The sequence below is a fragment of the Adiantum capillus-veneris genome, chromosome 9, assembly GCF_014529385.1.
Source record: "Adiantum capillus-veneris isolate H3 chromosome 9, ASM1452938v2, whole genome shotgun sequence".
Lineage (NCBI taxonomy): Eukaryota > Viridiplantae > Streptophyta > Polypodiopsida > Polypodiales > Pteridaceae > Adiantum > Adiantum capillus-veneris.
Window position 1 is genome coordinate 31,478,976 of NC_140939.1, and position 18,553 is coordinate 31,497,528.

Below are 18,553 nucleotides of genomic sequence, written 5' to 3' on the forward strand. Positions count from 1 at the left end.
ATGGTATCAGAGCCGGCTTGGCTGCACGAAGGACCGTGTGCACACCTATGGACTGGTTCAGTGGGATAATATCTGTTTCATGCAAGTTTGATGAAATTACTGCTTAACTGATTATTTACTTCTCATGAGCATGCTTGCAGGTGAAATTTGATGTGCTTTTTGCTGATTTTTTATTAAATTCAGCAATTCAACAGGCGGAAGTGCTGAAAAATGAATTTTTTTCAGTGGATTCTATTGATTTTTGATAGAAATCCGAGGATTACTTATTAAATTGCTGATTTTAGATTAAAATTCAGCATACTATATCCTTTTGAATCTCTCTGTGTAAGTTCCTCTGTGCAAAGCGCAGAGAGAGAGAGAGAGAGAGAGAGAGAGAGAGAGAGAGAGAGAGAGAGAGAGAGAGAGAGAATTACCTCTCCCTTGTTTCCTCTGTACAGAAGCAGGTCTCTGCTGTAGCGCTGAAAGAGAGAAGCAGCCAGCGTGATTTGTTTCGTGACGTGGAGGGAGCAGCCAGCGTGGGGTTCCAGAGTGGAACCAACGTGGGATTGTTTTTTGTCAAGGTCTCGTGTTGGGCACAAGCATGCACAAGCCCCTTCTAGTTCTACGTGCGCTGATCTCTCCACGCGTCGTTAGTCTGGCCAACGCTGCTTTCGCAAATGAATTCACGCTGCTGGTCTTTTTTTTAACGCTACCACTTCAGCTTGGTTTATTTAATCAAGTGACCCTTTATTTTTTAAGTGTGGCCAGGACACCTTGAGTTATTAAAAAGGGTGTGAAACCTGCACAATAAAAGAACCCACTTACAGAGACTTGAAAGTTTGCAGAGAGTGGAAAGTTTAACTCTCCTGCTTCTCTCCCACCGCTTCTCGCTCTCATCTATTCACGCTCCCCAACCTTGCCATCACCTGCACGCCTCTATATGCTCCTGTTCACGCGGTTGAACATAGAATTTCATCTTTTCGCGACACGAAAAATCCGAATTCAGTCGAATTTTGATGTTTCTCTGAGTTTCCCGTAATGGAGTCGTCCAGTTTTGATTTACTGGACGAGGGCACTCCAGGTAAGAAATTATTTTTTTGTTTTTGTACGCCATTTTCATGGAATATAAGAATTGATATTTGTCATCTTGAGAGGCTCAGCATGGCCTTTTGATACTTATATTTTACTCCCAAAAACATAACTCAGTCGATGACTGTGATGTTTTCAGTGAGTGAATTTGAAAGTCGACAATTGCCGATGCAAATTGCCGATAATGTGCGTCCACAGGTTGGACGAATCACTCAATTCTCTGGTGAGAAGAGAGAGTGTACAGAGGTTGCAGTTAATAATTGGCTTAGCCAATGGACAACTCATGTTGATTTCCATAAAGAATCAGATGCACAAAGGATACAGATGCTTCCTCGGTACTTGAAGGGTGCCGCACTCATCTGGTGGTGTAACATGACAGAAAAACCCGCTATGTGGGTTGATTTCTGTGCGAAGTTCTTTGATCACTTCGCCCAAAAGGATCCGTTGAAGGCATACGCTAGGCTTCAGAGCCTGTCGATGAAAACAATGTCATTTGACCAATATACTACTGCCTTCAAGGAAGCCCTCTACCTTACTGATTTGGACTCCGAACATGCTGTCCACATGTATATCCTCAGCCTACATGAGGAGTACCGTTGGGCGTTACTCAAAGGTAAACCTCCGACAGATGTCGAAGATGTTGTGGTTAAGGCCACGATGCTCTACAAGATAAGAGAAGAAAGTAATATTGTTGTACCCACCCATCCACTGGCAGCCTTTCCACCAGTCAATATCCAAATGTTTGGTAAGCTCATTTCAATTTGAAATCCATCATTTAGCGCACAGTTCATGCACTAATTGTACTTTTAGCACCAAAGTGTTTGATAAGCACGATCTTCTCCGTTTCCCCGGGAAGATCCATGGTCACGACGTAACCGTACTCCTTGATAATGGAAGCTCACACATTTTGTGGATGCAAAATTGGTGCAGAAACTGAGCCTACGGACGCGGGACAGTGACCATGAGTATCGCGTGAAGATGGCTCGTGGCGAGGATACGAATGTATGGAATCGGATGGTTCCAGATTGTTGCTCGAGCTAACTGATTACAAAGAGGATCTGGATTTCCACATCATGCGCTTGAACAGAGCACATGTTATTTTAGGAATTCCATGGTTTTATGATAAACAAGACTCATTGTATATAGACTATGTACATCACTCTCTTGTTTTTGTTAAGTAGGACATGCCTCATGTATATATGTCGCTTTGTAATTAGAAGTCTATAAATAATGGTTTTGCAATACCAGTTGTCACTGCTTTGGAATGTATAAAGATACAAAGTCTTCTAATGTTGACTTTTATCAATGTGTACCATCTGCTTGGTTTGACTCATTAGTGCTTGGTACTTCTGTCACTGAATTTTGTAAAAATGTTTCACGTTCTTCTGTTGAACTTGCGGATTCCGACGAATCCAACCTTATCCGAGAAATCATGACTGATTTCAAGGATGTTTTTCTTGATGATCTACCTCCTGGCTTGCCGCCTTCGAGAGTAGTAGATCATGGGATTGAGTTGGTGGCTGGTAGTCAGCCCTTCTCAAAGCAACCCTATCAGTTTAGTAAAACTGAGGAGGACGAGATTCATCGACAACTGAAAGATTATCTCGATAGGGGTTTCGTTCGGCCAAGTAAATCCCCATGGGGAGCACCAGTGTTACTTTCTCGAAAGAAGAATAACACTATGCGCTTCTACGTGGATTATAAGGGGTTGAACAAGCTCACTGTCAAGAACAAGTATCCGCTCCCGCGCATAGACAATCTAATAGATCGGCTCCATGGCGCGTTGTATTTTACCGGGGATCGGGCTATCACCAGATACGGATCAAACTAGAAGATATTCCTAAGACAGGTTTCCATACGCGTTATGGTCACTATGAGTTTTTGGTCTTGCCTTTTGGTTTGACCAATGCTCCAGCTACGTTTCAGCAGATGATGAATGATCTGCTGAGACCATTTTTAAACACCTTCGTTGTTGTATTTCTCAATGATATCTTGATCTACAGCCGAAGTTTGTCTGAGCACTTAGAGCATATATGCATTATTCTCGAAATACTGAGAACTGAGATGTAACAAACTTGGACACTCCAAGTTAAGAATCAACCGCGACAGCACCAAATAACCACTTCAAAACAATTCACAGATCACAATAGATTTGCACTGGCCCGGCGGAGTTCCATGCCTAGAGATATTGGCCCCAAAGACTGGCGCCCCTTTCGGTATTTCTTTTTATATTAATCAGTTCAAAGTACAAGAGAGTGGATCAGGATTCACTCTCAGACTCTGCATCCAGATGCTCTGAGAAGTGAAGCCCTCACCACGTATTTAAAGGTACAAGAGATGCCCAAAAGCACAGCCCCAAAAACTTTTAAAATAAAAAGCATCAGTTCTCCCTCTCTTAGAGAGTCTTTTTTTTTTTTTAAAAAGCAAGTTCTCTCTCTTTCTCATGGCATGGAGAAAAAGCAAGATTCGCGTCGCTCACCATTTTTTTTATTTTATTTTAAAAAAAAAGCCTCCGTGATTTCCGGAAATTAGGGTTTCTGGCAAAAATTAGGGTTCGCAAGAATTTTAGGGTTTGTGGCAGAAATTAGGGTTTTTGATGTCCGCCACGTCATCACTTTGTGACATACCCCCTCTTGAAAGCATCGTAATCGATCATGATTACACCTGCAAAACCGACAAAAGCCATAAACCGTCTTAGCAGACACTGACTGTTAGTACCTACGTACTAGGAACACACATCTAGCACATGTACAAAATCGACAGTCACATCACACGACATCACAGGACATCACATGACATTCAACATTCATTCGGATCTTAGACCATGATTTATCGGCAATGTAGCTAGCAATCACATCTAGGTCCAATCAGGACCTCATCGATGTCCGATTGACTAACCCCTATTGCAACCATGTCTATTCGAGATCAATCAGACCAAAATGCTGCAGTCGTTTCGGCTATCAGTTCCTGCACTCAAAAGAAGTCAAGAACAAATCAGTATCATTATCAGGAATTCCATTTCATAAAGTCATCCAGCAGAATACTGTCAGCTCTCGGTATCCCTGAAGCTCAAAGAGACATCAGTGACTTTAGTATCAAAATCAAGGCATCTGTTGACAAAGGAGCGGAGTAACTCCCCTCTTGTGCATCCCACTGCACCAGATCTTCAGCCAAGCTGAATTTCTGGGTTCCGTTTGGAGTAGACTATGCTAAACCAAAACATCGAGGTAAAGTTTCACAATCCGAGAAGTATCTGCTAGGTCCTCCTCCTCCATCCACTTCGCATCAAATGCAGGAAAGTTCTTGAACTTAACCAAGAACCACCTTCGGACTTTACCTTTCTTTTTATCGTTATGTGCCAAAATCTGTTCAGGAACAAGGATCTCCTCATTTTCTTCCACTTCGGGTTGCTCATCAGGCTCCGCATCATCAGGCACATCACCCTTAACAGGTTTCAAGAGACTCACATGCAATGCAGTGTGAATCCTCCAAGTATCTGGCAGTTTCAATTGGAAGGAGACATCATTTATCTTGTCAGTGATCTGGAAAGGTCCGTAGTATCGCATACTAAGCTTTGGAAAAAGCCTCTCCTTTCCCTTTTCCTTTCATAGGCGTGCCTTCTCAAAACGTAAGAGCACCCAATCATCCTCCTTCAATTTCAAGTCGCGACGATGGCGATCCGCTGCCTTTTTCTGTCGTTCTTGAGACTCCTGCAAAGTCTCGCGAACCTTGGCAAAAGCCGTATCCAAATCTCGCGAATATTCATCCGCTTCAAATATCTAATCTTTCGTGCTCAGGAAGGATGGAACCTTCGCAGCACTTTCAACAATCGCACATGGCGTCTTCCCCGTCGAAGAGTGTATCATGTTATTGTAGGAAAATTCCACCAAAGGTAAGTTCTTTTCCCACTGAGTCTTCAGATCCGAGATACAAGACTTCAATAAATCTAAAATCACTGAATTGGCAATCTCAGATTGCCCGTCAGTCTGCAAGTGGAACGATGACGAGAACTGCAACCGCGTGCCAATGTTCTCCCAAATTGCCTTCCAAAACAAACTCATAAATCTGGGGTCTCTGTTGGAGACAATCATCTCAGACGTGCCATGTAAACGGAAAATCATCGTGATCATTCTGTGTTCTCGGGAGATCAAAAAATGAAATCCATTTCAATATTTTCCCAGGGGCGGGTGGGTATGGGTAAAGGCTGTAACAATCCCTGTGCCTTATGCCTGTCAAAACTTGACCTTCTGGCATACCAAGCAACTGCGCACAAACTCTTCCACATCCTTCTTGAGTCTCCGCCAAAAGAAATATCTCTCTACCCCTTTCATGGTGGTAGCAATGCCGCGGTAACCCGTAATAGGTGGACAGTGGCATTCAGTCATAACCTTTTCCCTCAACGACTATGTAACGCACAACATAGTCTTTTTCATCAAGTAGCCTTCCCGAAGGGAGTATCCAGCTACTGTCTCCCCATCCCGTATCCGTGTGAAAATATCTGCAAAATCTATATCTGCGGCATACTGATCGACCATATCCTCGAATCTCCTCTGATGTATCGCGGAAATAGCCAGAACCAACGGTTTCCGAGACAAAGCATCTGCCACCACATTCTTCTGTCCCTCACATGGACAATCTGGAAGTGGAACTGTGACAAGATGTTCGCCCACCGCATCTGCTTTTCCGAAAGTTGCTTTTGTTAACACGGCCAATGTGGCGGGTCATTATTATAAAAGGGAGGCCAAGGCCTCGTTTACAGTTATCGACCCCCACTGGCAGAGTACCGGTGGTTAGCCCGCAAGGCTAGGAGTGCGCGAGGTCATCTCGAGGAGGTGAGGCCGGGTGGTATGGAACGCTCGGTCTTACAGGTGCACACCTACGTCCTCGAACACTGGCCCCAGCACGGGGGAGCTACCGGATGGTGGCTATGGTCGGGTGGTTCGTCCGATGCGTGTCTGTAGGCGGTCCGTGTAGCCGGGAGATCCACTCCCTGCGTTCGTTTCACTAGCCAACCCACGGATCCCGGTCGAGGGGCCTAAAAGCAGAAGAAGAAAAGACCAAACTATTGAAGCAAGCCGAGGGACCTTAAAGACAAAAGGCATTAGGATTAAAATCCTAACCCGACCAACTTAAGATCAATGGTCGAGGGGCCTATACCCTAAATTAACGCAGATAACTCACACACTCCAAAATGCTGATGTGCAAGCGCAAATCGCGGACCAGCCTTCTTGGAGCCAGGTTTTAGTCTAATTGCTTTTGGGTGCACTGCTTTTCACTAGAGATGGTTTTGGTAGGCCAAGGGCCTTTACATCAGTGTGCAGGGCTCTCACTTTGGCATTCTACCTCGTGAGAAGTAGTGCAGAGCCACAGAGTTGTACCTTGTTGAAGCAATATAAAAACGTACTGAAAGGGGTGCCAGGGTTTGGGGCCAGTGTTGTCGAGGAGTTGAGCTCCGCCACTCCGTGTCTCTCTATTCGTTCAGTTGGCATTGGTGCCCTCCCATTACATCAAGCATGCCGTAGAAGTAGAGAACATAAGTGAACTATTGTAGAAGAGGTCGACCAGCAACTATATGCTGAAAGATAAGGTAGTATCTGCTACTATAAAGTATAGGAAAGAAAACATCTACAGGTCAATGTCTATTTTCACCAGTATGCCTCTTTTGAACAAACACTATGGTATCAAGGAGCAACTGCCTAAATAAATCTTCTAGGCTGCGAAAGCTCACCCAATGAAGAAATAACCGTGTGGGAAACGTGTTGAACAAGAGGCATGCAAAGAACTCCCAAAGGATGTAGTTGATGGTGGCAATACATGAACATTGGGAAGAATGCCACACATATCCTCCTTTCGAGCTTTCGTGACATGAGAAACCATGTGAACAGGAATGTTTATTCCTCACTGACTGCCAAAAAGGCATGTCACCTCCGAGGTTTGTGATGCAATCCCTCCTAGAAAACAAACTACTTCAAGTATCCCTCTACAAATATACAACTGCCAATCACCCTCTACTTGGTGGTTGTGTGCCTTATCAGTGACGGCTTGCATTTGAAAGGAGGGAACCTTGCCTCCCCTTGTGAATAAATATTTGGCAGTTCCACCTGTGGGTCACTTGGTTTCTTGTTGTCTTAAAGAAACGAACAATACTAATGATATTTCGCAGTCCTACCTACAGGTCGGGTCCTCACTACCTTGCCGATTCAAGAAGCCAAAAATTCCAATGCCATGTACACATACAATTACCTACCCTAAGGACTTGATGCCTGCTTCAGCCTTTCACCACTGCTTCGAGAAGTTTACCAAGGAGAAGCCGTTATCTCAATCCTACTGTTGGTCTCAACCCACCTTTAGCAAAAATCAGACTCCACTTCTTGGACAAGCCCAATGGCAAGGGTTGGAAATTCTATTACACAGTTCGCTGCTCTCTTCCGTCCTTTCAATAGCTCTCATTGTCAATGAAAGGTGTCAAGTTACATTCAAGCCTGTTACCACACTTCCACAAGCGTAAAATATGAGAGCCATTCTACTCAAATGACGCCAGTGATAGCAATTAGCACTTCGTCCACACATGCAAAGGGAAAGAATATATACAAAGCTAACACTAAACTAGGGAACTACCTATAGGAGGCACCCTGCCAGTAACTTTATTATGAAAGAAAACCAGACAGAACATGAGAAATTGATGCAATATATTGATTTTTTTTCTTTGGTTCACTTTTACAAGAATAAAGTACAAGCTAATATAATACCATGAAAATAACATCCAATTTTGACAGATTCATGCTTGCAGAGATCCCCATCTCAGGGAAAAAACTGGTTGTCCAGCCAAGCTGCACAGAAGAAAAAACAAAGCTCCAACAACAACTCCACAGCTTTGTATAGCTATCCTGCAGTTCTCAGCACTCCAAACACCTGAGTTAAACTGGGGTTGATGCCACCTGATGATTGAAGTGGGGGGATGGGCTTACTACGATGTTCCTCTCAGGGTTGGAGAGATCGCTACTCCCGGAATGTTCCACAAACTCCACAGGTGACATGTGCTTGCCATGACAATTGCACACAAGGCGAACTTGCCTGCCATTAGCTAGGTACATGTAGCCATTTACGGTTATCCCATTCGGACCTTTGCCTGTGGTGGTTACCCATGGAAAATCAAGGAAGGACCCACTTCTCTGCTTCTCAATCACTGTCGATTGAGCATATAATGCGTCTGCACCAGAATTTTCGCTTGCAAGCTGGCTCTCAGAGCTTGCTTCCTCTTGCTTTGCCCCTTCTCCCTGCTTGAAATTAAAATGATCTGATCTCAGGGCGGGTGTTTCAAACGGTAGACACCCTCCTATTTGACAAGGAACGGACTTTTCTTGCCTTGAGCATAAGAAGGCTTGATCCACCACACAAGAGTTTTGCGACAACAACCGACTCCCCGATGGCCTGCTAGGCTGCCTCTCCAAATGCAAGCTTTTCCCATTGGAAGTATCAGACACTATAGTACTCGTTGAGCTAAGCTGTGAAGCTGTCAAGGAAACTTGGAGATCTAGGTGTGCCCCTGAGAATTGAGACTCTCCGAAAACAATCTTTAAACTAGAAGCGGTTCTTTGTATAGGGGAAAATGCAGACTTGTCACCACTCCCTCGTTTCCCTACAGTAAGGTAAAGAATGAACAATGGATTAGCATCATCAGAAGAGGTCACCCATCCCACATGCGACACAGCAAGAACAAAATCAGAAGCAAAAATTACCTTCAGAGTCCTCATCTTTTGGAGCCGACGTTGTCCGAGCCAAGAGAGTCCCTGATGACAGAGGGAAAGTTCCTGCCAATGTATTGATAGGTGGGGGGCAAGAAACATGCACAGTGGATAAGTTCTGCATTGCTGAACCATTTCCACAATTGCCTGCAGCAGAGTTTTGTGTGAAATAAGGAAAGGGAAACATGAGTTGAGTGGATGTAGCCGTAGGTGTAGCACCTGCAGTGGCATGTGCATATTGGAGTGGAGAGAAAAGCAAAGGAGGACAACCAGCAGAGCCACTTGGCAATGAGGCTCTCCTCATCCCACCTTCGCCTTTTGCCGCATCAGCTGGAGCACCAGTATTTTCCACACATTCTGTTTCACAGCCTGGAAAAGACTTTGCACCGTCCTTTTCAGAGATCGGCATCCTCACATGATCGGTCATGGTTGTAACTGCAAGTGGGTTGCAGCATTCATGCTCATTGCTTGACACTAGCATGCCCCTAGCCATAGTACACTTGCTCATGGGACCTGGCTGCTCAAGTTCACTAGATGTCATGCTACCATGACTGCCTGAATCATGCTCATTAGATAAAAGGCTCATCATCTTCTTGTCCTGAGAGAGACGCTCATTGTCCTCAATCGAGCTCAGTTGCATGTCACACTTGCTATCTTGCTGTTTCGAATCATCTAATCTGCCAAACTTCGATGCATCAAGAGACATGCAGTGAGACTCTAATGCTGCCTCATCGTCGCCTGAGGGCACTCCACCATGAAAAAGTTTATGGTTTGGAGAAATACTTCTCCTGCTCCCAACATGCAAAATTCCACTATTCTGCTTCCCCCTCTTGTGTTGTTTCTCTCCTATAAGATTCCTGCGCCTTTTCCGTGCCTCCAGCCTCCTCTGTGCCTGCATCTCCTTTCTCTTCTGCAGTTCTTCAAACTCCTCGGGGTGAGGATGCGCAACCGAAACTATACTCTGTTGTGGGCTGTGTTCCAAAGAGGACTCAACATTGGAGACTTCATGCTTAAGTGTATGTATGAGGACCCCATTACTGCAAGACCTCCTGATTTGACAATGCTCCAAATCATCCCCAGCATTCCTGGGATAAACAGCTTGCATAGAGGCCGCCCTTCGACTCCACATAGATGACACGTCGTTCGAGAGCGGTTTGGGCTCAAACAGAGTACCTCTCTTTTGCAGAGTCTGCCAAATCTGGTCTCTAGAAGGGAAGCTGCTATTACTGTCAGGCAAAAGAGCTTTCACTTGAGGCATGGCATCCGCTATACCCCGAAAAGGAAAAAGGGGATGCTCCCCAGTGCAACCAAAATTCCCACTTCGCTGCCTGCCTAGCGCAGCAGCAACCCCATCTAGTCCATTGGACACCTTGGGCCCATCAGTTTGCAGAAGAGGGCTTTGTGATGTATATGAAGTTGCAGGCACACATGATGTAAAATCCCCACTAGTTTGACGCAGCAGAAAGGAAAAAGCAGGGCCAGGTCTTACCATGTCATGCTGCAGACGAGGTGGGGAAGCCGTAAAGCCGGAGAAGTTACTGGGTCCCAGAGTAAGCTCAAGGCAGTGGGAGCTCTCATCCCCCTTGCCTTGAGGGAGGTTCGAGGAAGGGGTCTCCTTGCACGGAGCACTCGATCTGCACAGGACCGCAATGGAATTGTCAAAGAAGTCTCGACACTCTGCCATGCCGCCTGCTAGCAATTCCAATAGAGAACCACAGATTTGGGGTGAATATGCCACAATCATGCATGACAAAGGAGAGGCCGCAGAAAGAAGATGCACTTCATTGTCAATGGAGCGCAAACAGAGACAGTATTTTCATGGGCATGCATTCGCCAGGAGAAAGCGCTGCATTAGCAGATTGTTGATCAAAGTGGATAGATCATGAAAACAGTCGAAGGCTCTCCCCTCCCTCTCTCTCTCTCTCTCTCTCTCTCTCTCACACACACACACACACACACACACACAAGCGCGCACGCGCGCTCTCCTGAGTCTCCTCTCTCTCTCTCTCTCTCTCTCACACGCGCACACAGACAAAAGCGAAAATGAGAGAGACGGACACGTGCAAGTGCCCCGCCTGCCATCACCGGAGGACGCGGTAGACCTGACCCTTCATATGGCGCCACGTGCAGTAAACCCAACCTGCCAGCTTGCCACGTGGAAGATTCGCAGGTTGCCACGTTCCTCGACGTATAAAATCCTTCGAGAGCGATTTCTTTTCTAACAGGAACATGACGTGGCAACAAAGGCGCCCTTGCAACTTGGCAACTTGCTCTCCTTTGGTGGGGCCTGCCTTGCCACCTTTCTAGCCAATTGGAGAATAAATAAGTGGCTAGTTAATTTATAAATATTTTCGTCTAGCTCCTTGTTAGAGTTCAGTCCCACAAGATCCCAGCAGGCCCCAATAGGCTGCGTTGGGCGTAGTGGCTTTCACACATCACCAAGCACAGTGTATGTATTACATTTGAAATTTGCAAAACATCCAATCACTGTATAGAAACTGGTTGAGTGCAAACTTGTGAGTGGCATTCCAGGTCCAAGGTCCATCCTTAGCATTCACCTGTTTTGACGAAACTATGACCGCAAGTGGGCGAGGGGTAATCTCGGTTATCTTTTTGTCTCAGCAAACACATCTCTCAACCAATCACCTTCTGCCAACTCAATGTCACAACGTGTGTGACACGGGCCTGAGAATTGCATTGGCCCCTAAGGCCCCATTCGCATGGCCAAGTTAAAAAACAGAAGGGAGTGTGAGTGTGTACAAGTTAAAAGACGAGCTAGAAGTGTAGAAAATTTATTTTGTGATACGAAGATCAATTCCGTTGCCACTTGGTTCGAAGGAAGTGGCTTGACTTGTGATTCTCGAAACTATGAATTTGAAGATCAAAGCCTAATAGCCATGTCCCTGATGAGTCTGTTTGTATGTGTGGTGCTTGTGTACAAAGGCAACGAATACCATGCAATAAGGACTCTTTTCAAAGCCTCTTTTGTTGTAAAAATTTGTGGTTTCCAGAAGTGGCCATCATCACTTTCTCCTTGCACTTTGTTGTGTATTTGACATCAACCCTTTATGTACAAATAGCATCTTCTAATATAAACTCCATAACTAGTGTAAATATAAGAGTATGTGACCCATCCGATGAATGAAAAGGAGGGGGGGGGGGGGGGGGGGGGGGGGGGGGTGGGGAGAGAGAGAGAGAGAGAGAGAGAGAGAGAAAAGAAGAGAGAATTTCTTCTAAAGGCCTATGAGAAGAAGACTTATAACCATAGTGTGTGATACAATTATCAAGGACAAAAAAAATAAAGCTGACTTAGAAAGACAAAAAAAAAAGCATTTGTCTTGGATGCAGTACTCACTTGGTTGGACTTGAGTACTTGGTTGGACTTTAGGTTGTGCAGCTTATGCTTTGTTATTATATGTATTTTGTGACAAATTATGCTTTCTTATTGGCTTTCTAAAAGAAGCCTTAGAGGAGTGTTGAGTTAGGCATAGTTTCAATGTTTTCAGTTACTTTAAATGTTATTTCGATTTTAAAATATTAATGCATCTTTTTATTTCACCTTTCATTTCATATCTTGACATGTCTTGACTTTTCTTGCATTCTATTGTTTTGGAATACTAAAGTGAAGTTTCACCTTGCATATTTCTAGTTAATTTATACATACATATATATATATATACATACATATATATATATATATATATATATATATATGTATATATATATATATGTATATATATATATATATATATGTATATATATATATATATGTATATATATATATATATATATGAGTTCTTTTTATTTCACCTTTTATTTCCCAGCCTCACATGGCTTCACTTTTCTTGCATTCTATAGATTAATTCCAATTGATGTTCGAAAAAGGATTTTTTATTAAGCAATCGTCAGTTGAGTTTCCTCCTGGCAAAGAAGCAAACCGAAAATACTAGCAACAATATTGAAATTTGTAGAATTTTAGAACTGTTTTCTCATATATTTCATTGATTTTTCTTCCCTTTACCATGGTTTACAACCGGCTAGTCTCGATTTTCAACTGCCTCAAGGTTAAGCTAAGGCAATCCTTTTTTAAACACTGATTCCTATTAAACTCAACCTAATGATTTTATCACTTTCTTATTGTTTTAGAAAGCCACCGTGACCCTTTCACTTGTTCTCTAGGGATGTGATTTGTATGAGAGTCAAATGTTAGCCTTTGTTGACAATGCCTCTTCTGACACATAATTTAAGTTCTCTCTCTCTCTCTCTCTCTCTCTCTCTCTCTCTCTCTCTCTCTCTCACACACACACACACACACACACACATGCACACGAAGTCATATATAGATAGGGACGTGTGTGTGCGCACGTGTAAGGAGAATGGAACTGTAGTCCTTGGAATCACTTTAGGAAGATAACAATGCATATGTATGCCTTCTCTCATTAGATCTTGAGATGAAGACTCATCGAGTAGATCTTTGATATCTCTTTTTTCGCCTTCTTTTCCTCCTTTCTCAATTCTTTCAAGTTTGAAGACTCTCTCTCTCTCTCTCTCTCTCTCTCTCTCTCTCTCTCTCTCTCTCTCTCTCTCTCGTAATGAGCACATGGAGTGCTTTTAGCCGGCTGGTTGCAACTGAGTCATCCTTCACATGACTTCAAAAAAATTCGAGTTGCCCATATCTCCCTACTCATTAACCAATGACAATGTACCAGATTTCTACCAACTTGTTACTATTGCACCAGGCTATCAAAACCATGGCTTGCCAACAGACGTGCATCTCAAGACCCCCAGTCACTTTGCGGTCACTTTTGGAGGCTACCAAGTTGCCAAGTGAAAAAGGCGATCGTAGTGCGTGTGCTAGTCCCCACCCAACCATGCTATCTTATAGCCTCCCCCCAGCGTACACACTGTCCGACTGTGCCGATGGCCTTGCCCGTAGGACCCATGTCCTTACATTACCCCCCCCCCCCCCTTGGAGAATCATTTTCGTCCTTGAAAACTAACATAGGAAACGTTTCTTAAATGTAGAGACATTCTCCCATGTAGAACCTTCTTCAGGTCTATCTAGCCATTTTACCAAGACCTGTCGTCTGACATGATGTCTCGTGCGAAGCTTATGAGAATACAAAATCTTCTCGGACTCATGAGGGATGCTTGGCGGTTCGATAAGGTCAACTAACACATATGTGTCAATGAAATTATCATTCTGTCCTAGCTGTTTTCGTAAACGGCTAACATGAAAAACTGGATGAACTCGTGAGTGCTCTGGAAGAGCTAACTTATAGGCCACTTGACCTATACGTTTGAGAATGGTAAACGGTCCACAATAGCGTGGTGAAAGTTTAGCAACTTTTCCCATCTTCAGACTTTCTGAATGCTTCGGAACCTTGAAGAAAACCTTGTCTCCTTCTTCGAAAGTAGCAAGATGACAATGCTCATCTGCGTACTTCTTATATCGATCTTGAGCTTGCTTAACATTCTGTCTAGCAACTCGAAGCATGTCAAAATGGTCTTGGAGAAAATCTTTCACTTGTTGTATCTTCTCCTTAGCCAACCCCACCGTAGCGGGTGATCTAGGTTGAAATCCATATAGAAGCATAAATGGACTAAACCTTGTAGTCACATGCTTTGAACTATTATAAGCAAATTTCAATATAGGTAAGTAGTCTTCCCAATTGGTTTGCTTCTTGCTAATGTACGCTCGTAGCATATCCTCTAGCACTTGATTAATTTTTTCGGTTTGACCATTTGTTTCTGGATGATCAGCCATACTTAGATTAAGTTTAGTTTCCAACTTTTGAAAACACAGCTCTCCAGAAGTGATTATCGAACTTTCGATCTCTGTCACTAATGATACTAGCTGGAAGACCGTAGAGTTTATATATATTCTCTACAAATAGTCGTGCTAATTTCGGTGTCTTAACCGTAGTCTTAGTTGGATATTATACTGGCTAGTGAACCTCCTTGTAGAGCACCTTATTGTGTAAATCCAATCGCACACAGAGAGATACAAACTCAAATCACTAATTTACTTGACCGAGGCCTAATCTGACCTAGTATTTCACCATACAGAGCTCTAGTACTTCTTTTCAAGAAGAAAAATGGAACATTTCGTATGTGTATGGACTATAGGGCTTTAAACAAGATCACCATTAAGAATAGGTTTCCTATTCCTAGAGTGGATGATTTGTTAGACAAACTGAAAGGGACAAACATCTTTAGCAAAATTGATCTTAAATCAGGGTATCACCAAGTCAAAATGTTTGAACATGATGTCTACAAAACTGCTTTCAGAACACAAACTGGACACTATGAATTTCTTGTCATGCCATTTGGTTTGACAAATGTACCAACCACATTTACACGCATGATGAATAGAATTTTCATTGGCCATCAAGATTTTGTGATTGTATTTTTTAATGACATTTTGGTATTCAGTAAATCTGAAGAAGAGCATAAAGAGCACTTAACACATGTATTTGATCTTGAAAGGGTGGTGGTAATGTGTATGCTAGTCTCCACCTAACCATGCTATCTTATAGCCTCCCCCTAGCGTACACACTGTCCGGCCATGCCAATGGCCTTGCCCGTAGGACCCATGTCCTTACATTACCCCCCCCCCCCCCTTCTTGGAGAATCGTTTTCGTCGAAAACGAACGTAGGAAAACGTTTCTTAAGTGCGGAGACATTCTCCCATGTAGAACCTTCTTCAGGTCTATCTAGCCATGTTCGTAATTTTACGAAAACCTGTCATCTGAAATGATGTCTGGTGCGAAGCTCATGAGAATCCAAAATCTTTTCGGGCTCATGAGGGATGCTTGGCGGTTTGATAAGGTCAACTAACACACCTGTGTCAATGACATTATCATTCGATCCTAGCTGTTTTCGTAAACAGCTAACATGAAAATCAGGATGAACTCGTGAGTGCTCTAGAAGAGCTAACTTATAGGCCACTTGACCTATACGTTTGAGAATAATAAACGGTCCACAATAGTGTGGTGAAAGTTTAGCAACTTTTCCCGTCTTCAGACTTTCTGAATGCTCCAGAATTTTGAGGAAAACCTTGTCTCCTTCTTTGAAAGTAGCAAGACGATGATGCTCATCTCCGTACTTCTTATATCGATCTTGAGCTTGCTTAACATTTTGTCGAGCAACTCGAAGCATGTCAAAGTGGTCTTGGAGAAAATCCTTCGCTTGTTGTATCTTCTCCTTAGCCAACCCCACCGTAACGGGTGATCTAGGTTGAAATCCATACAAAAGCATAAATGGACTAAACCCTGTAGTCACATGCTTTGAACTATTATAAGCAAATTCCTATATAGGTAAGTAGTCTTCCCAATTGGTTTGCTTCTTGCTAACATACGCTCGTAGCATATCCTCTAGCACTTGATTAACTCTTTTTGTTTGACCATCCGTTTTTGGATGATCAGTTGTACTTAGATTAAGTTTAGTTTTCAACTTTCGGAACACAGCTCTCCAGAAGTGATTGTCGAACTTTCAATCTCTGTCAATAATGATACTAGTTGGAAGACCGTAGAGTTTATATATATGCTATACAAATAGCCGTGCTAATTTTGATGTCTTAACCATAGTCTTAGTGGGAATGAATCGACCCATCTTGGTAAAACGGTCTACAATTACCCATATGGCATCATGGCCACAATTTGTAGTAGATAGTCCTACTACAAAATCCATAGAGATACTCTCCCACTTACCTTGTGGAATCTCTAAAGGATGTAAAAGGCCACCTACCTTGAGGCGCTCTGCCTTATTAACTTGGCACTATTGGCAGTTTAGTACGTACTCTTGAACATCATGATGTAAGCCCGACCAATAAAATTGCCATCGAACTAAGGTATACGTCTTACGAATACCTAGATGACCAGCACTTGGACTATCGTGACACTCAAATAAGATTTGGCGCCTAGTGTCTGAGTCCTTTGGCACACATACTCTACCTTTGTGGAGTAAGTAACCATCATCAATGGAAAAATTATTCCATCGCTTAAGCTCTTCATGAGTAGGAGTGGAGCTCTGTGTGTTGGAGTTTTTATCTGCGCGTGCAGAGACATGTTGATCTGGCTGTATAGAGACATGTGAGTGTGAGGGATTCCTTTTTAAAACTGCACTCCACACTTTAGCATATGATTGATCTTGTGCACACTTGCCATGTAATGACTCTAAAAATCCACTCTTTATTTCCGTGAAAGCAAGTGAATTAATATGAGGCATCCGACTTAGTGCATCCGCTACTACATTATATTACCCCTTGCGATATTGTAGCTTACAATCATAATCTTGAAGGATTTCGGCCCATCTAGCTTTACAGCCCTTCAAGTCCATTTGAGTAATAAACCATTTGATACTCTCATGGTCAAAAACTACTTCAAACTTGGCACCATATAAATAGTGTCTCCACTTTCGTAAAGCGTGAATTATGGCACAGAGCTCTCTCTCATAGACAAAATAATTATGTTGAGCTCTATCTAACTTTTTACTTTCAAAGGCTATAGGTCTTCCTTCATGGAGAAGTACCGCACCAATTGCTTTATCACTAGCATCAGTCTCTACCACAAACGGCTTAAGTGGATCGATGATTGCGAGGAATGGAGCAATGGCTATATATAGCTACCTTGAGCTGTTCAAAACTGCGCTTTAGGGCTTCTTTCCAAGAAAAGGTCTTACCTTTTTCTTTAAGTTCATCCGTCATAGGAACAACAATTTTGGCATAATCACGGATATACTGACGGTAAAATTTAGCCATACCTAAAAATATTTGAAGCTCCTCAACCGTGTTGGGATGTGGACATCGAAGAATGGTAGCGACCTTGTCAGTGTCCATTTTGATGCCAGAATAAGAGATCACATGACCGAGGTAATGTATCTCTGTTTTAAAGAAATCGCACTTGCTTTGCTTAGCATACAGCACCTGATCTCGTAGCTGTTCGAACACTAATCGTAAGTATTCTATGTGTTCATCTTCAATCTTATTGTAAATGAGATTGTCATCAAGGGAAACCACAACAAATTTTCCAAGGTAGGGACGTAAGACACTATCCATGAGTGTCATAAATGTAGCTGGAGCATTGGTTCGACCAAAAGGCATAACCAAAAATTCAAAATGCTTGAACCGTGTCCTAAAGGCAGTTTTGGAGATATCTTGCAGTAGGATACGCACCTGGTGGTATCCTGAACAAAGATCTATTGTTTAATAGTATCTTGATCCATGGAGTTGATCAAACAACTCATCCACTGGAGGTAGAGGATACTTGTTCTTGATGGTTATCGCATTTAATCCGTGATAATCTACGCACATGCGCATAGTACCATCTTTCCCTTTTACCAATAGAATTGGTGATGTCTAAGGCGAAGTGCTAGGTCTAATGAAACCACGAGCAATGTAGTCAGCCAACTGACTCTCAACCTCCTTGGCTTCTTTAGCACTCATACGATAAAGTGGTTTACTCACCGGTTTAGTGCCTGACAAGACATCTATGCCATGCTGCACATCACGTGTAGGGGGTAAACCCGGTGGTAAATCACTTGAGAACACATCACTATACTACGTGAGTAAGTGAGTCAACTTTTTCCGTGCAAAAGGAGAAAGTAAACTAGAGTTATTATGGGATGGAGAATCTTGTAATTCCTATAATGTTTATTTTACAACAGTTGCACGTGGCTCTATAGAATTAAAATTGAGAGCACTTTGTTCGTTAGATTTGTTAACGCTTTGCTTATCATCA

General features: G+C 43.1%; 1 protein-coding gene across 1 annotated transcript; it reads right to left on the reverse strand.

The window, feature by feature from the left end:
• Nucleotides 1-7,740: 7,740 nt before the first annotated feature.
• Nucleotides 7,741-10,810, reverse strand: LOC147450293 (uncharacterized). Its single transcript, XM_086519568.1, has 2 exons — nt 8,808-10,810; nt 7,741-8,707 (listed from the first exon to the last, which is right to left on the reverse strand). Exons 1-2 carry the CDS (start codon nt 10,555-10,557, stop codon nt 7,986-7,988), a joined length of 2,472 nt encoding a protein of 823 aa, XP_086375694.1. The 5' UTR covers nt 10,558-10,810; the 3' UTR covers nt 7,741-7,985.
• Between the last annotated feature and the right edge of the window lie 7,743 nt (nt 10,811-18,553).

What these genes read in the sequence shown, in the direction of transcription:
- LOC147450293 (XM_086519568.1), bottom strand. Translation starts at nt 10,557, where the DNA reads ATGATTGTGGCATATTCACCCCAAATCTGTGGTTCTCTATTGGAATTG. An exon ending in AAAAGATGAGGACTCTGAAG is followed by an intron (nt 8,708 to 8,807) that starts GTAATTTTTGCT and finishes ACCTTACTGTAG; the next exon opens with GGAAACGAGGGAGTGGTGAC.